The sequence below is a fragment of the Geotrypetes seraphini genome, chromosome 4 (assembly GCF_902459505.1).
Source record: "Geotrypetes seraphini chromosome 4, aGeoSer1.1, whole genome shotgun sequence".
In the NCBI taxonomy this organism is placed as follows: domain Eukaryota; kingdom Metazoa; phylum Chordata; class Amphibia; order Gymnophiona; family Dermophiidae; genus Geotrypetes; species Geotrypetes seraphini.
The window spans coordinates 124,268,808-124,290,928 of record NC_047087.1 but is presented as its reverse complement, the minus strand read 5'-3'; the positions used below and the strand labels follow the sequence as shown (position 1 = coordinate 124,290,928).

At 40.8% G+C, this 22,121-nt stretch overlaps 1 protein-coding gene across 2 annotated transcripts in view; it reads left to right on the top strand.

The window, feature by feature from the left end:
- LOC117358842 (SLAM family member 9-like) overlaps nucleotides 1-22,121 on the top strand; it is a 187,939-nt gene that overhangs the window by 141,044 nt on the left and 24,774 nt on the right. For both annotated transcript variants that reach the window (XR_004539105.1, XM_033940603.1), the window contains exon 6: nucleotides 14,282-14,329. Coding sequence is in view for 1 of the 2 variants with exons in the window: in XM_033940603.1 (XP_033796494.1) it covers nucleotides 14,282-14,329 (48 nt within the window). In the remaining variant the exon portion in view is untranslated. The remainder of the gene's footprint in view (nucleotides 1-14,281; nucleotides 14,330-22,121) is intronic.

Genomic DNA, 22,121 nt, shown 5'->3' with positions numbered 1-22,121 from the left:
GGAAAGGTGGTTGTGCGCTGTTGAGCCCCTCTGCACGGGCCCAAACCAAAAAAGAAGCCAGGACTCTTCCCAACCCGGCGCCGTCAGACCCGACAAAACGGCCCTACACTCACAGACCCGCGAGCAGGGTTGCCATGGAAACCTAACCGGAATTACATGCAGTCGCGCAAGGGTCAGTGAGAGGGGATCAGGAGCTAAAGAGAGATTGAAAAAAACAAACAAACAACAGTGCACAAGTAGAGAGAGACACACAGACAGTCACAGAAGGACAGGGGGCTAAAGATACAGATTGAAAAAATAACAAAACACAGAGGACAAGGAGAGAGAGAGACACAGACACTCACAGAAGGACAGGGGGCTAAAGAGACAGATTGAAAAAATAACAAAACACAGAGGACAAGGAGAGAGAGACACACAGACACTCACAGAAGGACAGGGGGCTAAAGAGACAGATTGAAAAAATAACAAAACACAGAGGACAAGGAGAGAGAGACACAGGAAAAAAAATGACAAACAGACATACAGCAGCCAAGGAGACAGACATACTTACATACAGCGTCCAAGTAGACAGACAGAGAGACAGCAAAAAAATACAAACAGCCAAGGAGACAAACAGAAAAAAATAAAAAATACAATGCCCAAGGATAAATTCAGGAAAAAAACCTTCCAGACATACAGTGGCCAAGGAGTTAGACTGAAAAAAAGGCATACAGACATACAGCAGCCAATGAGACAGACAGACTGACAGCGACCAAGTAGACAATCAGCAAAAAAACACAAACACACAAAGCAAAAAAATAGAAACATACAGCGGCCAAGGAGACAGGCATGCAACAAATAGGAAAAATAAAAAAACTTTTAATAAATCAACCATACATGAAGAAGCAATAAAAAAAGAAAAGAAACCTACAGGGAAACACAGGATCAAGAGCATACAGAGAAAACAGAAGTTTGCAGGAATCAGGAACATATAGAGAAAGGAGAGCAGAGACCCCTGCAAGAAGAGAAAAATAGCAAAGAGACTGGGGATGAGAAAGAGAGCAGAGATGCTTGCAGGGAGAAAAAGCTAAGCAGTAATGTTACAGCTTGAGCGTGCAGACTGAGGAAGAAAGCAGAGACAGCGCTACACAGGGAAATGGAGGGAGGAAAGAGACAGAAAGAAAAATACAGACAGACATAATTTTTAGCACCCGTTAATGTAACGGGCTTAACGACTAGTAAACTATAAAGAGTTTTACCTCATACAAAATAGCCATTTCTTTAATAAGGCAGTAACTATTTTTTTCTGAGGCCCTCCAAGTACCTACAAATCCAAAATGTGGCCCTGCAAAGGGTTTGAGTTTGAGACCACTGGACTAACATGTCCCTGATTTGACTTCCACTATTCTCAAATCTAACAAGAAATTTAGTGTTTGTTCGTTGCTCTAATTCAAGCTCCGACATTCTTGCGACAGCACACAAAAATGCGCCACTCAGCAAGACACTACCACATGTCGACACGAACACAGCTGTGAGACACTGATATACCAAGGTAATGAAACCTTACCCAAGCTATTTGTACAGTGCTGCCAACGTGAGCACACGGAGGCAAGTTTGCAAGCTTAATTGTCAAACTTCGTAAAAGAATAGAATATTTTTATTACATTATACTTTTTATAGTGAAAAGTAACCAAAAATCTGGTAACTTTAATTGTGGAGTAATTTATAAGGGGTTATTTTGGAGGGATGGAGCAGTTTACAGGCTTGTGAGGTAGTTGTAGGGCATAGTTATGGGGGAATGGGGCAATTTTTCAGGGTGGTGGGGCAGTTAGGGAAGGTATGTTGTTTAGGGATGGTGTGGCAGTTATAAGTGATATGTTTTGGATATGGAGAGGAAGAGTGGCCTAATGGTTAGAGCTGCTGCCTCAGCACCCTGAGGTTTGCAGGTTCAATCCCATTGCTGTTCTTTGTGACCCAAGGCAAGTCACTTAACCCTCCATTGTCCCAGGTATCCTAGTTAGATTGTGAGCCTGCAGGGACAACCTGGAAAAATGCTTAAGAATACCTGATATTCTATGTTGTGTTAACCACTGTGACCTGTTGCACAGAAAGAGCGGTATTATCAAGCACTAAATAGACAAACTGCTGCAACTTGTAAATAAACCCACATCAAATCAGAGCTACTGTGGCCCTCCTAAAATTTGCTTTGCTAGATACCATATACAAAGCAGTCTCATAAATTCACTTCACATTGCTGCTTAGACAAGTCTGCAGAGGCAGAACATTTGGTTGAACTATGCAACTCATGCATCTTTATGACCAGGTTGCTTCTGGACAAAGGACACATTATAGCTAAGTGAGCAGCCCTGAGCTTAATCCTCCCCCACTTCTGTGCTTTACTCAATTCAGCTTGTTGACAGAAAAAGCATTGTATTTTATTTTTTTTGTCCTTGTAACGGGTGTTTTCCATAGACAACAGGATTTATCAGGCACCATACGAGTATCCCTTCCACCTCCCTGAGCCTTGCAGATCCTCGAGCTATGGAATGGAACTAATGCAGGAGAGGCCACATACTTAGGAAATTCACATTTAGGGCCTGATTATATAAAGTAGTGAGCCCAAATTTATGACTAGCGCACAGATTTAGGTGCACATATTGAATAATGTCAGTTCTGTGCCTAACTTAATTGTTATTAATATATTGGCCACTTATCATGCGGTAATAATCCAACCTCTATCGAATCCACAAAATCAGTATTAAAACTGAATGGTCTGGATTAAATGTTTTTAAGTAATATTTATATGATATTGAAAAGGACGCCTCAGCCCCACCACTCCACCGCAGAAAAAGGCTTATATCGCGGGAAGCATAGTGTGGTGCTTCATCATTGGCTGCCACTTCTCATTAATTTAAATGCTTATATCAAAAATATTTTATGATTATAATAAATATATTGCATTTGGTGCTGATATATTAGCGTAGTACTTATCTCAGCTAACCCTGGGGAGCCAGACCCGACATGTTTCGCACATAAATTGTGCTTTTTCAAGGGCCTCCCTAAAAAAATATATATAAGATGGAGTCATAAACGTACAATTGCATATATTAACCATCTAATCATTACTTCATTCCTTAAACCTCAACCATTGCTAAAGAAAACTCACCTAGGTCGCCGCCGTCATCCGACTCCAAACATTAAAGAGTATAAGATGGCGGTGGAGTGGTGGGGCTGAGGCGTCCTTTTCAATATCATATAAATATTACTTAAAAACATTTAATCCAGACCATTCAGTTTTAATACTGATTTTGTGGATAACTTAATTGTTAGACACCAACTGGCCTAAGTACAAGTAAAAGCCTTTAAGTGGTGTCATTTGGAACTAATTTGTAGTTACATGCATAACTGCACTTAGGCACTGTTCTATAAACTCACAGGCCGACGCTCAAAATCTAGTGCTAGAGGCGATTAGAGCCAGCATTAGCGCAGAATGCTCAGAAGGCACTGGCATGGGGGATAGTGTGGCCAAAGATTAACACAAATAGCATTCAAACATAGTCAAACTGATGTCGATATCATTTCCTATTCCCTGCCAATGCTCAGAGAACAGTTAGGAAAACAAAACCTCCCTGAAACCAGTTTGGAGCAGGTGTTAGGGTATACAAAGAGAGGATTTCCCATGATTCTGCGTGTAAAATCTGCCATTTTAAAAATTTTATTTACAAGCAGAAGGATGCCTGTGCAAGCCTCTAAATCAGTGTTTTTCAACCTTTTTACACCTATGGACCCGCAGAAATAAAATAATTATTCTGTGGACTAGCATCGGTCCGTGGACCGGCAGTTGAAGAACACTGGACTAAGTCGTGGGCCAGACCCCGCCCATCTCTATCCAATGTCCACCCCAGATCCCACCCCCATAATAGTACTAATTGCACCTTGCACGTCCTGTGCCTCATCTGGAAGCCTTCCCTCTGACATTGCAACGAGAGAGAGAAGGTTTCCGGTTCAGGCGCAGGATGCCCGTGGCTTTGTGCACTGAATCAGTTAGGAAGAGGGAGCTGGCTAGAAGATAACGCCGCATTGTTCACACCGTGGACCAGCGGTTGAAGAACACTGTTTTGGGCTTGATACACATGCTGGCCCTGTGGACCGGCAGGAAATTTCTGTGGACTGGCACTGGTCCATGGACCGGTAGTTGAAGAACACTGCTCTAAATGCTGGCAGTGGCTGTGAGACAAATGTGTGCGAGTCAGAGTAAACTCAAAACTGAAAACCCATATTGATGCCTATTTGCAGCTTAAATATAAGCATTCCAAGTTAAAAAAAAAAATTAAAACACATATTTAAAGGCACTGAAAATAGGTGTCAAATGTGTGCTTCATCTTTGGGTATGCCTGGCTCATAAGCATTACAGCTGAGCTGACTGCACAATCTCTGTGCACGTGTACCAGGCATGTTCTTCCCCTTTAACTTCCCAATGTTCAACGTTAACCGTGTGCTTATAATTTGCATTACATTACTGTTGAGCATTTGGGAAGTTATTTTGCTGCGCTGTTCTGGCGATATTGTACAACGCCAAAGGTTTGAGCATCAGCCTGCCCATGCCTAAATGCTATAATGCATAACTACAAAGGGGGGTGTCTTGCACACAAAACAGCCAACTTCTTCTGGGAGCATGGGATATAAAACCAAATAAATGAATTCAGGTTTGACCACTTAGACCAGCCTTTGACATGGCGTAAGTGCTCAAGCTTAAAGTTAGGCAGGTGCATGTCTGCTTACACTCTTATTATATAACGGCTATTTAGTATACAATTGCCATTCAAGAATTAGCATTTGGGGGGAAATTCTACAAATGGCGCTTTAACTTAGGCACTGATAGATACCCTACCAGTGCCTAAGTTAAAGAGGGAAATGCTGTTTTAAACCATGTTTCAGTACGATTTCAAAGCACCTACCGGTGCCGAAACAAAAGGCACCTGAATCTCACCTCCGGAGATGCCTACTGGCATCTAATGCCACTATAGGTGTGGCTAATGCTGGAAATGGCAGGTGCCTTTGGAGGTGCAAAAAATAGGCGCCAAAAATGTAGGCCTGGAAAACTTTGGCCTACATTTCTGGCATCTATCTTTGCCGGAGGCCCGATGCTCTTAACCGTTGCCATCGCATGATTGACACGCGATCGGCAGCTGCCAACAGTGGCGCCGGTTAGAAAATCCAGACCTTAGTGCCCATATATTTTACACTTAATTTTGGGTGGACTTTCTTGAATCTACCCCTTAGTTTTGAGCTTAGGGAGATCTGGCATCTTTAGATGATGTCACCCATTTGTGTGTCTGATAATTCCTGCTCTCTATGAAAGATATCTGTTAAAAGCTGAAAAAGAATCCCATCCTGCTTACATTTGAAACAGACACTAACTATTACGAGTAAGTAGCTTTGCTTTAACTATTAAGATCTTTTCTTCATTCCCTAAAAAAGTATCATTGCTGTCTGATTTTTGTTAATTTCTTTCCACTAATTTTATTTTAACAGACTAGAGCAGTGGTTTCTGTTTGCTGGATTAATAAGAGAATACTCATGGCAATACCTGGAAAGTGTCTGAACCAGGAGTCAGATTGCCTGAGATGAGAGATGCTTTTCTTGGTGGCAAATCTTCTTCACAATGAGGGCAATTGCTTAAAGAACATGATAAATTAAGACTTTAAGACAGTGTTCAAAGCCTTTTATATGTGTAAATGGTCTGTCTGAAAACTGTCCTCTCTCAGAACTTCTAAAAGTCTACAATATGAATACTTTAACCACATTGAGAGAAACTATTTATGGGGTGTATTTAGGACAGGAAGGGGCATACTTTGCATGGATTGCATGTTCAAGTCTACATGCATGCATTGTTAATAATAATAATAATAACTTTAGTTTTATATACCGCAATACCACAAACAGTTCAGAACGGTTTACAGAGGAACAGACTGTAAACAGACCGATATTACAAAAAACTTTCAAAATTACATTAACATGGTAAGATTAATCAATTTTTCCTGGAAGTGTTTTAGAAGTACATCATGGTAGAAATGGAGTCAGAGAAATTTGTCAAAGAGATAAGTTTTGATTGACTTCCTAAAAGTTTGGTAAGAAAGAGCGTTTGAGATAAAGTTAGTTAAACATTTATTCCATTTGCTTGCTTGGAATGATAATGTTGTATCGAGGAATCTCTTGTAGATACAGCCCTTCAAGGATGGAAAAGCGAACAAGTAGGCAATACGTGTACAAGTTGTGCCTGGAAAGTCAAAATAATGAGATAGACTGGGGATGAACCTGTTATGGTTTTGAAGCAAAGGCAAGCAAACTTTAAATAACTCTTTCTTCCATGGGCAGCCAGTGTAGTTTTTGGTAATATGGGCTTACATGATCTGATTTCTTGAGACCGTAGATGAGAAGGACTGCAGCATTCTGAATGATTCTCAGTCGTTTATAATATTGCAATAGTCTAAGATACTTAAGATCAAAGATTGAACCAGCAGTCGAAAAGAGAAGAAGTCAAAATAGTGTTTAATGGTATGAAGTTTCATAAAGTGAAAAGCACCAAGACAGGAAAAAAAATGTCCACAACTTTCAGAATGAAAGTATGCATGCTTTTTTTCACCAGTTTCATTGTGCACAGTTTGAAACTTGCTCCTTTATAAAGCAAGATACCAATTTATTTTACATTTATTTTTAAAGTTGTGGAAACAGTGGTAGGATGTTTTAGATATATTCTGTGAGAGAATGGCCACAGAGTTCCATCACTAATACCTAATGGGGCGTATTCACTAACTCCCCTTTTACAAAACTGCATGCCGGCATGCTGAATGCTGTACGCTCATAGGAACTCTTGAGCGTCGGAGCCGCGCACAGCATTCAGCACACTGGCAGGCCCTAAAAATCATTTTTGCAGTTTTGTAAAAGGGGGTAAAATATAATGTGCATGCTAAGGACACTTAAGTACATCAGAGAATAATGTATATAGGTTATATTTTTTAAACTACGCATGATATTTTCCAAGAGATTTTACCTGCAGAAAAGAACAAGTGCAGAAATCTGTGGATCTGTGGAGTAAATATTTGAACAACCTGTGTGCTTTATAACATCCAATTAAACACAGTACTGTTAATCTATACCACCACCATACAAAAAATTATTTTGAAGTGATATGATGTGCTCCGTGCCCCTTCTACCTGCATGAGAGAACTGCAGGAAAACATGGGAACCATCATAGCTTCATCATTGTTCCATTTAAGCCACCATCACCATTGTCAACCTTAACAATATAGTCCAAAGGACTAATAAACTTTTTTTTCATGCTCATCCCAACGAGGACAATCCATTCTAGTCAACAAAATATTTTAATTAATCCATCTCCAAGGCATGTAACGTATTATACTACACAAAAGACCATTTTCTCTATAACAGCTCCTACTATATGGAAGGCTCTTTCATCATATCTTCGTCATGAAACTTAATTAATTAAATTTAAATCCAGTCTCAAAACTTTTCTATTCAATGATGTCTATGATAATATATTAAAGCATATCAAAATTAAATATTTCAACTTGATCTAAGATCTGTTTAAAATTCCCTCACCCTCTTCTCTCTTGTGACCTTCCCTTACTTTCTTTCCTATCAAGATATAGTAGTTAACCCTGTCCCTATTACTTTTTTACCCTATTGTATCTTATGTCTATTATTATTTATGTACCCCTCTTTTTTATGTATTCCCCCCCCCCTTTTTTTTATTGTACACCGCTCATTTTTATAACTAGCAGTATATCAAAACTTAAATAAACCTGAAACTTGAGTGGCTTCCTTAACTCAGACTGAGTTTCGCCCTTACCTGGAATACTGCGTCCAGCACTGGTTGTCGTACATGAAGAAGGACACGGTACTACTCGAAAGGGTCCAGAGAAGAGCGACTAAAATGGTTAAGGGGCTGGAGGAGTTACTGTACAACGAGAGATTAGAGAAACCGGATCTCTTCTCCCTTGATAAGAGGAGACTGAGAGAGGGGACATGATCGAAACATTCAAGATACTGAAGGGAATAGACATAGTAGATAAAGACAGGTTGTTCACCCTCTCCAAGGTAGGGAGAACAAGAGGGCACTCTCTAAAGTTAAAAGGGGATAAATTCCGTACAAACATAAGGATGTTCTTCTCCACCCAGAGAGTGGTGGAAAGCTGAAACGCTCTTCCGGAGGCTGTTATAGGGGAAAACACCCTCCAGGGATTCAAGACAAAATTAGACAAGTTCCTGCTCAACTGGAACATACACAGGTAGGGCTGGTCTCAGTTAGGTCTTTGACCTAGGGGCCGCCGCGGGAGAGGACTGCTGGGCATGATGGACCACTGGTCTGACCCAGCAGCAGCAATTCTTATGTTCTTATTAGAGAATGACACGATGGTTGTTACCCGTGGCTAGCCACGGGTAACCTGCCGAAACGGGGAGAAAAAATAGTGGTCTGCGGGGATGGGGACAAGGCCATTCACTGCCCCATGGAGTGGTGAATGGACTTGTCTCCGCAGTAAGGCATTCAAAGATCGCACGGTCCCCACCCGCCCGATCGCAGCGTTCCGCCATCTCCCTCCCTCCACTTCACCTTTGATGTAGAGCAGGGCCGGCAAGATGGGCAAGCGAAAAAAAAAAGCCTCATTCCTTTTTCTCTGCTCTTACCGCCATGCTGCAGCTACTAAAGCCAACAGGAAATCTTTCCAACATCAATTCTGACGTCGGAGAGGACGTTCTGGGCCAGCCAATCGCTGCCTGACTGGCCCAGAACGTCATCTCCGACTTCAGAATTGACGTCGGAAAGACTTCCTGTCGGCTTTAGCAGATGCAGCATGGTGGTAAGAGCAGGGGAAAAGGAAGGAGGCTTTTTTTTTTTTTTAGTGGCAGGGAGGCAGCAGGCTGGCTTTGGCTAGGGAGGGAGGGACAGAGGTAGATAGGCAGGCAGGCTTTGGGGGTGGGGGTGGGACAAAGTGTGGAAGGCAGTGAGAGGGACATAGGAAGGAGGCAATAGGGGCACTAAAGACAGGAAGGGGCACTAAGGACATGGGAAGGAGGCACTAGGGGGCACTAAAGACAGGAAGGGGCACTAAGGACATGGGAAAGAGGCACTGGGGGCACTAAAGACAGGAAGGGGCACTAAGGACATGGGAAGGAGGCACTGGGGGCACTAAAGACAGGAAGGGGCACTAAGGACATGGGAAGGAAAGAGGGAGGGAATAGAAAGGGACAATTCTTGGGCCTGAGTGCAGAAAGAAAGAAATGAAAGAAAGGATACACAGACAGAAGGAAACGCAACCAGAGACTCATAAAATAAATCACCAGACAGAAAAGGTAGGAAAAATGATTTTATTTTCAATTTAGTGATCAAAATGTGTCAGTTTTGAGAATTTATATCTGCTGTCTATATTTTGCACTATATTTGTCTATTTTTCTATAGTTACTGAGGTGACCGAGCTTACGGAGATAGGGCGGAAACGGGGTTTTAAAATTTTAGTCCTAGTAGTTTGCCGGTCCACGGGTGTAAAAAGGTTGAAAAACACTGATGTAGAGTATGCCGGCTTTCTTTTTCGCCCAGCCACACGCGCGGCTGCTCAAGTTGATCAATCTTCTCCTCTCCTGCAACTTCCTGTTTCCGGTTGTGTCAGAGGAAAATTTTGAACAAATGAGCAGCCATGCATGCGCAGCTTTTTGAACGTGCAGCTGGGCGAAAAAGAAAGCCGGCATACTCTACATCTAAGGTGAGGTGGAGGGAGGGAGATGGCGGAACGCTGCAATCGGTCGGGTGTCTGTTGTTTTTGTATCATCTGCCTGTTTGCGCTCACGTTCCAGATCCTCATGTTGCTCATTGTACTGCAGCATCTGCATGATTATGTGCTCAGGTGGGCATTTTTAGTGTGCACAATTGACCTGATTCAAGCAATAGGTGAACATGGGGAACACGTCATTGCAAGGGAGGACAAGTCAATTGATTTATTTTATGTTCTGTTTTTACTACAGGGCAGAGGCATTGAAACAGATTCTCAGTGCAGTAGTAGTAGTGGCAGGACTCTCTTCTGTCTTCATGGTGTTTCGCAGTACTGAGGCTTATATGGATGCTGTGGGGGTGGTGACGGGGTGGTGAATGGGATGGCAGTGACGGTGATGGGTTGGTGAAGGGAATGGCGGTGAAGGGGACGGTGAGCTGGGGACGGGACGGTGATGGGGACAGATTTTTCCCCATTTCATTCTCTAGTTCTTATGTACAAACAAATAAAAAAAATAATAAAATAACCACATACTACACATACGGTATATATTTGCATTCACTATCATATCACCAAATCAACGAATAATCCATATCATCATTCCATATACTTTTACTACTATCCATTCAATTATGTATGATCCTTGGATACTCTATAGGCCAGTCTTCACCTTCCCTCATTCTTCCCTCTTTTCCACAGCTTCTTTCAATTGCTTGATGGTATCCAGCCAATGGGCCTTTGGTCTCCTCGATTCCTTTTACCACTGACCATTCTAAGTAGCACCTCCTTTTCTAGTGAATTTGTCCTAATCACATGTCCAAAATAGGTCAGTTCATATACATATCTAAATTTACTAACTAGTAAGCAGACTGATACAACCTCCTTCCTGACTCACTTCCTTAGTTGCAATGGTTAGAACTCCAGAATGCCCTAACTCCATTTCAAAGCACATGAGCCAACATCACTACAGTGAACCTGCGTGTGACGTGATTGATTACAAGCACCCACATATGCACAAAATAACATTACTCCGTTCAACTTCCTTGTTCAACCTGTTGGGTGTGACAGTATTTCCTTGATAAATCAATCGTTACTTATATATAGTAATAATCTTTAGTGTGCTATATCGCCACTCCTGGATAAAACAACCTGCATAAACACAATCACCTTTAGATCCTCAGTGGCATGTCCCTGTGCAATTCAATGTTCAGTGAATGGAGCCTGTTATCGTTGATGCTTAATAAAACTTAAATGCTCTGCTACCCATATCTTAATGGTGAACATTGCTTGCCCTATATAATACAAGCTGCATGAGCAAATAGTGCATTACACCAGTGTTTTTCAACCTTTATACACCCGTGGACCGGCAAAAATAAAAGAATTATTTTGTGGACCGGCAAACTACTAGGACTAAAATTTAAAAACCCTGTTTCCGCCCCATCTCTACGAGCTCGGTCACCTCAGTAACTATAGAAAAATAGACAAATATAGTGCAAAATATAGACAGCAGATATAAATTCTCAAAAGTGACATGTTTTGATCACTAAATCAAAAATAAAATCATTTTTCCTACCTTTGCAATCTGGTGATTTCATGAGTCTCTCTTTGCGTTTCCTTCTGTCTGATTATCCTTTCTTTCTGCACTCAGGCCCAAGAATTGTCCCTTTCTGTTCCCTCCCTCTTTCCTTCCTATGTCCTTAGTGCCCACGGTTCCTCCTTCCCATGTCCTTAGTGCCCCCAGTGCATCCTTCCCATGTCTTTAGTGCCTCCTTCCCATGTCTTTAGAGCCTCCAGTGCCTCCTTCCTATGTCCCTCTCACTGCCTTCCAGACTTTGTCCCACCCCCACCCCCGAAGCCAGCCTGCCTGCCTGTCTACCTCCCTGGCCAAAGCCAGCCTGCTTGCCTGCCTGCCTCCTTCCCTCCCGGTCCGCTGCTATCTTACCGCCCTGCTGCTGCTACTTCTAAAGCCGACACAAAGTCTTCTTTCCGACGTCAATTCTGACGTCGGAGAGGACGTTCTGGGCCAGCCAGGCAGCGATTGGCTGGCCCAGAACGTCCAATCCGACGTCAGAATTGTCGTCGGAAAGAAGACTTCCTGTCGGCTTTAGCAGCAGCAGCTGCAGCAGGGCGGTAAGATAGCAGCGGACCGGGTGAAAGGAAAGAGGGAGGCTTTTTTTTTGTGTGTGTGTGTGCGCGACAGGTAATGATTGCCTGTCCCGTTGTCCCTGAGCACAGCTTCGGGACACTGTCCCTGAAAATGGGACATTTCGGCGTCCCGAAGCTGTGTGTGGGGACAACGGGACAAGAGGTCTTTAAACGGGACCTATGGTCACCTTAATCTTGCCGGCCCTGCATGGACCTGCAGAAATTTCCTGCGTATCGGCACTGGTCCGCGGACCAGTGGTTGAAGAACAGTGCATTACACCACCTGAGTAGAGTTACAGTCTGTGTAGTACCACAATTTAAATGTTTTTTAATGATTAGGTTTTACAGTATTCAAGTTTCAAGTTAATCGAAATTTGTTAACCTGCTTATCAAATTTCTAAGTGGCATACATAAAATGAAATTAAAATCATGGGAGTTCAAATTTTTAGACAAGGACAGATGTACATTGAGATACAAAGGGTAAGGGATGGAACTACAAAAAAATGCATAGAATAGAGAGATGTATAGGGGGGAAAATCATGGGGGGAAATCTGTCTGAAAAAAGAGATGGAAAGATTGAAAAAAGTTATAGGTCATAAGCATCTTTGAACAAGAATGTTTTGAGACTTGACTTAAATTGGTCTAGTGACGTTTCTTCCTGTAGGTGTATTGGCATAGAGTTCCATAGCTAAGGGGCTGTTACTGAGTAAATTGATGTACGATTGGAATTTATTTGACCTAATGATGGTTGTTTGATCAAAGGGCTCTCGATGGGGCATATGGAATTAAAAGTCTGTCTATGAATTCCAGGGAATAGGATAATTGAATTTTAAATGTTAATAGTAATATTTTATATGTGATTCTATGAGAGATTGGAAGCCAATGCGCATTAATCAGTTGTAGTGTCACATGGTCATACTTTTTTGCATTGTTTATGAGTTTAATTGCTAAGCAGTATTTTGAATGATTTGCAGACATCTGAGTTCGTTTTGTGTTATTCCTTTGTATAATGCATTACAGTAATTGATCCTTGAGATAACTGAGTGTATTAGAATATTTAGAGATATTGGTTCAAGAAGGTTGAAAGTGAGCAGATCATCCATAGTCGGTGAAAGCACTTCTGTACTATGGAACTGATTTGCTGGTGATAAGTTAGTTTCAACCATCTAACACAATGTCCACATTTATGATGACCTTCCCATGATTGTGTCCTATTTTGATGACCCATATGAGACAGCATTTCCCCCAAGTTTCTCTGTATGCAATATACCATCTTTAGAAAATTGTTGTCTGTTATAAGTTTCTGTTCCGCTACTAATGATTGGGAAGTCAATTCAGAGTGCTTTACATGAGCTTCTGTAAAGGTGTTACAGTACAGAGTTAGCGTTTTCTGAGATGGTTTTCAATACTATACCATAATCAATCATTCTATGTAAATACACATATAATACTAGTATTGTGTATAATGTTCATGCCTTGATCAATCTCTCATGCCTATATTTCCATAATATCTACTGTTTCTTGTGCACTTGAGAAAAATATGGCAACATGCAAACCACAGAATCCTGCTTCAGAATCTGGCAGATGCCTAATAATCAATCATGTTGACAATATAGAGCTTGTAAGCATTCCTAATAATGCTAACCAGATAACCCCTTTCTGTAAATTTAACATACATGTCCCTCGCTTGTACATTAAACTCCTATACTGTAGTACACAACCTACGAAGCTTAACAAATTGACACAAAAGAATAATATTTCTCAATGATCTGGGGTGGTATCTAGAGTAATGCAATAATGTATTACAGTCAAACCCTTTACAATAAATTGAAATGCAAAAGCTGAGTACCCAACTTTTGAATTTGAATATCCATAAATGCAATCTTTGAAGATTGGATCTCACTAATGAGTAGTTTAAAAATTGCTTTCTATGTACCCTTTAGATCAGGGGTGTCCAAACCTTTTGGCTTCGCTGGGCCGCATTGGCCGAAAAAATGTTTCTGGGGCCGCACAAACACGCAAATGCTGCAGCAAGACAGAGGAAGGAGCCAGCAAGACGGTAAACACCCGGGGGCAGCAGAGGAAAACACTGCATCGCCCTCGACTGGGGCAGCACAAAATACTTCACTGGGCCGCATGCGGCCCTTGGGCCGCAGGTTGGACACCCCTGCTTTAGATGTCATTTTGCCTTACCTGGACAGCTTTTACCAGTGCATATACACTAAAACTTTATAAGCCTATTAGTGAATAGACCCCATGAGTCATCTCTAATTTCATCCTTTGTCTTGTATTTTGTGGTCTCTGCCTGAATGTTGAATATTTGAAGCGTATTTACCTCATATATGAGTTGTTTGTATTAATTTTTATAGGTGGTGCTACAGTGGCTCAGAAAGATGATAATGAAAATTCCAGCCCTGGTAAGTGATCAAAGTTTGCCTGAAAAATATAGTGTAACTCATTTTAGAAAAGAATGAAAAGGGCATCATCAGTCTTGTATATTGAATTCCAACATTCAAATTAGTCTGAGTTTTCCTGTAGCTCTCTCTTCATGGCATGTTCATTCTTACCAGTGCCAACATTGCATTGCTTGTTCCACATGCAATACAAAGGTACAGAAGTATCTGTTAAAAAATTAGTGTGACATATGAATACTGTCCTATCATTGATCACCTAAAAATATTTTATAAGTCTCAAAATATGTTCAATTCATGAATATGACTTATACAAAGTGAACATTCAGACCCACAACTTTATCCCAGTGAACAAAGATCACGGAGTAGCTGTGCAGAGAGACCATCATAATGTTCACAGTCTCACCCACCAGAACCAGTACAGAGCATACAATAAACCAAATCTGTGTAGAAAAAAACTGTAATGACTTATCTTGGTTTATGGTGGGAAACAATCAACAGCTTGCGATTCGGACCGCAAGAAGTTATCTTTTTGACTCCCCAGCTATGATGTGTTTGTTTGCAAGTCACGCAGTTATGCTATTCCAGCACTAGTATTAACTTGGATTCAATTTGAACCATCTTACATCAGGTCACCTGAAGCAGGGAACGAAACGGGGCCACGTTGGGACCCCCTCACTGCTGTTTTACAGCTAACCTGACTTTTTCATCAAGTATGCAGTGACGTTTGCATGATATTAACAACAAGAACAAACCTTATTTTGAACTTTTGAAACAGTTGAACTTTTTAGCCTTTCCAGGTTGTGATCAAAAAACATTTTCATAGAATAACAATGACTGGAAGGTAAACTCTTTACCCAAGGAAGGTCTTGTAGCCTTCCTTTCAGAGTTTCATATCTCTGAGTAATTTTATAAAATATTTCTTGATCACCCTTCAAAGGCTTGTCTATATTTACATGGTCAGTTATATGTTTTTGGATTTTGACTCTTTCTGACCTAGTGTTCGTCGAATAATATCCCTGAACGTAATTCAGTAATTGCATCCATCTTTGGCATTAACTTAATATTCAATTTTTCGGCTTTCTTTTCAAAATCTACATTTCCATGTCTTCCCTTTCCTTCCTATCTCTCTCTTCTTCCGTCCTATTTCCCTGGTCTGACATCTCTTTCCTTCCTTTCTCTCCCTCCCTCCTTCCTTCCTTTCCCCTGGTCTGGCATCTGTCTCCTTCCCTTCCCGCGAAGTCGTCTATCTTTATACTGCGTTCTCGACCGAAAATTCGTCCAAGTCCCAAACACCCAGAACAAAACCTTTTGGACGTGGAAGGGGCCAGCATTGTGATGGACTGACCACTCAGACAAGGCAATAGAGTAGTGGGGCACCTTACAGGGCACTGCTGTGAACTTCACAAAAAGGGTGCCACATAAACTTTTTTTTTTTTTTAATTCTTTATTCATTTCCAAACATGCAATAAGTGTATCAATATGTTAAAACAAATAGATCATAAATACACCACTTAACAATCATCAATAGTATACATAAAATGCTGTTAACCCCCACCCTTCCCAACCCTTCTTATTATATAATCAAATACATTATACAATATATAATAATAAAATTATCCCCCCTCCCCCCTCATAATTGAACCTGTAAATTAAGGGAAAAAATGTTGTCTAATCATTACAATATTTTGTTAATGGCTCCCACACATCTTGAAATTCCTAAAATACCCTTGCTGTATTGCAATAAATCTTTCCATTTTATATATATGACATAAGGAATTCCACCAAAAATTATAATTTAATCTACTCCAGTTTTTCCAATTATACGTAATTTGTTGAATGGCAACCCCAGTCATTATTATTTGAAGAAATCTGACTTTTTGCTCTCATTGCCTTACCAAATAGCATAGTATCATATGACAATGCTACTGGATTGTCTAATAAACAATTAATTTGGTCCCAAATTGATTTCCAAAAGGTCATAATAAATGGACAATAGAATAATAAATGATCTAAAGTCCCTGCTTCGAGATGACAGTGCCAACATCTATTAGACTTAGAACTATCCAATTTTTGTAACCAAACAGGGGTCCATAACGCTCTATGTAACAGAAAAAAACCATGTTTGTCTCATAGATGCTGACATTGTACATCTCATCCTCCAAGTCCAAATTTGTGTCCATTTAGACACAGAAATTTGATATTTAATCTCTATGCTCCATATGTCTCTCAGACCATTGTTTGATTTCTTTTCAATAAATCCAGTTAATAATTTATACCATTGGGCAGCCTGGTGACCCAGGAAGTCCGCCTGAAAGCATAAGAACTCCATACTATATTGCTCATTAAGATTTTTCCATTCAGGGAACTCAGCCTGAATGGCCTGCTTCAATTGCAACCATCTAAAACTTTCTGATTTATTAAGGCCATATTTGTATTGCAACTGTGAAAACTCAAGCAGATTACCATTAGAGATAACATCATTCAATAAACATATGCCTGCTATCATCCAATGCTCTCCGCCGATTTGAATCTTGGAGTTTAACCATATAGATTGATTTGTAGATTTGTAAATTGGAATAGTTGTTAAATTACTTACATAACGCAATGTTTTCCATGTATCAGCTAATATTCTGTTATCTTTACTGTAACTAGGCATTTTGATACTGAGCACATGACAAAGGCGTAATGGAGACATTCTAACCACAACCAATCTGGGAGTTTTTCCATGAGCTCTGGGAGGACCCAATACATACCCTGGCGCAAAATATAGGCTTGATGATACCTATAAAAATTGGGAAAATTTACTCCTCCCTCTGAAATTGGCCTTTGTAAAGATACCAAAGCAACTCTAGTTTTACCCAGCCAAATAAATTTTATAAGAATGCTATTTAATTTTTTATAAAAAGACCCTTGAAAATAAACCGGTAACATACCCATCTGATAACAAACCACAGGCAAAATCATCTTCTTAATTGTTTGGACTCTCCCCCTGTAGGGTTTTTTCTTATTTGCACCTGAAGGTTAGGCCTCTATGACATCATCAAGCCTGAACCATCATTTAAGCCTGAACCATTGTCTGCAAGAAATCTTTCCAGCATGAACCTTGCAAGAAGAGAAAGAACACATCTTTGCTATTTCTGCCTGATGCTTTCTGGGTATGTACCAGAATGGTATTCTAGTCAAGGACATCCATCTATGTCTTCATGCTAAGACTGTGTGATTCTTGGGGGAGTTATACTCCCATGCTGTGCTTATCTTTCGAATGGCGCCTGTGTCTCCCAGCCTGTATGAGACTTTACACAGAAAGGCTATTCATCTAAGTTCTGTTTCTGGATTGGTCCAAGGAAGTCATCTGACGAAGTCCAAGAGAAAAGTTGCTAATGATAATTAGTCTGTATCGGGATGCGAGGGAACTCACATCTTACCACAGGTATTCTTCACGCATCTCTTTCTTAATAATTAAGACCAGTTACCTCATGTGACTCTCTGCCTGAGAGAGAGTGAATTGGACCTTAAACTGATCTGAATTCCATCACTTCAAGGAAACTTTGCTGCCAAAAAATTATAGCTTTACCAGTGGCTGCAGAACTCCTGGCCCATTGTATCGGAGGGGGGGGTTGCCAGGGCCAGGAGAGCTTGGGCTCTCTCCTGGCCTGTTGTGTTAGTCGGGGGGGGTCGCCGGGTCCAGGAGAGCTTGGGCTCTCTCCTGGCCTGTTGTATCAGAGGGGGGGGGGGTCGCCGGGGCCAGGAGGGCTTGAGCTCCCTCTTGGCCATATCGAGTTGGGGGGGGCACGATCGCCGGGGCAAGAGGGCTTGGGCTCCCTCTTGCCCCGATATCGTCGGGGGTGCCGCGGCTGCTGCGGGGCAAGAGGGCTTGGGCTCCCTCTTGCCCCGATGTTATCGAGGGGGGTCGCGGTTCAACGGAGCAAGAGGGCTTGGGCTCCCTCTTGCCCCAATGTTGTTGAGGGGGGTCGTGGTTCAACGAGGCAAGAGGGCTTAGGCTCCCTCTTGCCCCGATGTTGTCGGGGGGGGGGGGGGTGTCGCGGTTCAACGGGGCAAGAGGGCTTGGGCTCCCTCTTGCCCCGATGTTGTCGGGGGGGGGGGGTTCGCGGTTCGACATGGCAGGAGGGCTTGGGCACCCCTCTGCCTTGATCGTTGTAGTGGGGGGGGATTCTGTAACCGGTGTTGTTTTTGATAGACATTGGTTACAGAATCCAGCTTTTAGGCGAAGGACTGGCTCCTCCTTCGCCTAAAAGCCCTTCTGTTGGACGTTTGGGGCTTAGGCGTTTTTTTGGTTCATTATAGCCAAAAAGTGTAGACGTTGTGGGGGTGTACTTGTAGACGTAGTGGTGATCTGGGCGTTTAGTAGAGGCAGGCCATAATCAAAACAAGGACATTTGTTTTGGTTATGTACACTTTCCCTGTTTCTGCTTTGAACGTTTAAGGACTTAGGCCAAAAAGGGACTTAGACCGTTTTTTTTATTATGCCCCTCCACGTGTATTACAATATTACAATGCTTTAAATCTCATTGAACTAGGAGTTCCATTTTATTAATTTATAAAAATTCATGTAATCATTCATTCAATTAATTAAATATTTCATATACAATTAATTTTATCTAATCTTTCTTTTCATTTTATCTATTTATTTTAGAAAAAAATTATATAATAAAGTATATTATAAAAGTAAAATTTGAATGCCATACAATATTTCATTATTCCTTCACACAATATATTGTGTAATCTATATAACTTCAAACTCAACCATTCATTCATCTCATGTTATCTTTTCATTTAAGGAAATAAATTACAAATATAAATATATTATATATGTAATAAAGTATAAATTAGAATCCATCCAAAACAATAAATTTACTTCTGTTAATATATTTCTTATTACTAAAAACAAGAGTATACTATTAAATCAAGTTGACACTTCAATTCTACCTCTGGAAGAGGATGTGTGCAAAAGCAGAGCTGCATGCCACCGAATCAAATCTCCCTGCCAATCCGACTACAGAGTGATGTCTTCTGAGGCAATATCTACTCCCAGAACAGCAGCTGTGTGTCAACATTGGTCCACCTTGAACTTCTCGAATCAAGAACCATTCTAACACTTCGCCCTCCATTCTCACTTTTCCAGGCCAAAGGGGTAGAAGTAGCGCGACATGATCATTTTCATCGGAGTTTGGGGATCACCTTAACGTTTCCTCCGCTCCAACCCGGAACCGGAAGTCTCTAAAAGTGATCAGGCTCAACGCGCTGAAAACAAACCGAGTATTCTCTCAGTCCCTCCACAGGCTTCACCGGAAGGAGCACAAAGCTGGTAATCAAGCGCTTCAAATCAGCTATTCTTCTTTCCGGTCTCGTTCGTCGAATCTCTCAACTGCCTCTGCCCCATTTCTATTCTGCTCGCCGACAATTGAGCACGCCGCGGCAGTGGATTTATTCCAAACCGTGCAGCCAAGCCAAGGGTAACACAGCCCTTTTAGATGCACCGTCTCTCATTCCAAGCCAATCGGGCAGCTGCAGCGATCTTTCCTCCAAGCTGTTTCTCATGTATGTTTATACAAAAAGAACATCCTCCTTCCATTCAGCATGTCTCCCCTGCCTCCAATTATCAACAAAGATCAAGTGAAGGCATCAGAATGAGAAGATCTTACGATTCCATTCTTAGATTCTTCAGATGTCAGCATATTCTTGAATATTTTAATTACCGGTACATCACCAGATATTTATGTTTAAACTCAGAATCTTCTCTTGTTTTAAAAATGTTACCAATTCCATCAGTTCTATTTCAGTTAAAAATCAGTTATAGCGGCCATATTTAAAGTTAAAAATAAATCTTAATATATATATATTATATATATATTCATTTATTTCTATATTTCTGAATTTTTAGTAATTTTCAACCTAAATTTTTTTTCTTACCAGCCTTTTAATTCTTAATTCATGGGTACTTCTTGAGAAGATATGAACTCCTTAAGTTTCTCTGGGTCTTTGAATAAATGAATTTTATCTTTATAGGTGATTTTCATTTGTGCTGGATAGAAAAGTCCATATTTTGCTACTATTTCTTTTAATTGCTCTCTTAGCTGTAAAAACTTTTGTCTTATTTGAACAGTTTCCTTGGCCAAATCTGGAATAAAGAACAATTTAGAATCTTTATACATAATATTTTGTGCTTCTTTAGCCGCTTTTAAAATATCTAAGACGTGTTGGAACCTCATTACTTTGAATATAACCATTCTTGGCTTACCTTAAATTTGGGATTTTTTTCCTCCAATTCTATGGGCTTTTTCTATTTCTATTGGTGTTTTTATCTTGAGTGGAAGAATCTTTGGTAGAATTTCTTCTAGGAAAGAGATCATATTTTTCCCTTCACTTCCTTCTTTTAATCCTATAATTCTCAAATTCTGTTTTCTGGAATGATTTTCAAGATCAATCATCTTCTTTTGCATTTCTTTTAACATTTTATGATCTTCTTTATTTTCTTGATGAGTATGTTCTAATTTATCTACTCTGTTTTCCATTTTGTCAATTCTGTTAGTAATTATGTCCAGTTTGTTGTTCATATGATTCATTTCCTTTCTTATCTCCACCAGAGTTAAACTTATGTTTTCCAATTTGTCTATAACATCTATTATATCCAATGCATCCATAGATGTTAAACTTCCACTTGATGTCTGTGGGTCTTCCTTTAGTCTTTTGCTTTTCCCCAAAGATTTTATTGAGATTTCTTATATCTTCTGTTTTGTGGATGTCATCTTTGAAGATTTTTTCCCAAACAAGGCAAAAATTATTATTTATTATATATTAAACTCTTGAATTAGATGTTCAGAGGAGGGAGCTCAGTCTTCAGCCAGCCTTCACTCTGCCTCCAAGTTCCGGAATCAAAGGTATCACATAAACTTAATAATAATAATAATTTTATTTTTGTATACCGCTATACCAAAAGGTTTGAAGCGGTTCATCTCACCAGAACTCCTTTATAGGTTATGTTGAGCCCCCCAAACACCCCCAAAACCCATTATACTCACCTCTCTACAACCCCAGTAGCCCTTATGGCTGCATGTGCCACCTTTATGGCAGTACAGTAGGGTTTGGGCTTTTTTGGGTGGGCTCACATTTTCCACTATGAATGTCGTTGTTAGAGTGGCTTTTGGGCCTGGGTATGGTCACTAGTCCACCTCCCAGACTACTTAAGCCACCTCTTTGCAGCTCTACTAGGCCTTCCTATGCCAGGTGCTAATGTTCCGGAAGCAGACATGTACTTTTTTATTCTGATTTTTGTGGGGGTGCAGTGGGGTTCAGTGAACATGGGGGGAGTGTGTGTGGGTCTTTACCTGCAGTGGTTATCTGGTCACTTTGGATATCTTTTGGGCACTTATACCCGATTTTATATTGCCTAAGTCACAATGTATAAGTTTCATCCAGCCTCGTCAAACTTTCGATTATCACTGCAGGACAACTAAGTCTAGGTCAGCCCACATCTCGTCTACATCCTGCCCTAACCACTTCTCCCACTGCCCCTTTGTTGCTCTGGGCGCACAGTGTGATTCTGAGGTCTAAAAATTACATGGATACATCTAAAAATCCGTTTCGATTATCGGCACTTGGACAACCTGTCCTTTTGATCGTCCAAGTGCTGATAGAAGAGCAAAAAGAGAATACGAAGAGAAGCTAGCCAGGGAAGCATGAAATTTCAAACTGTTCTTCAAATGTGTTAAAGGGAAGGAGTCTGCAAAGGAAGAGGTGGGACCGCTGGATGAAGGAGATAGGAAGGGAGTGGTGA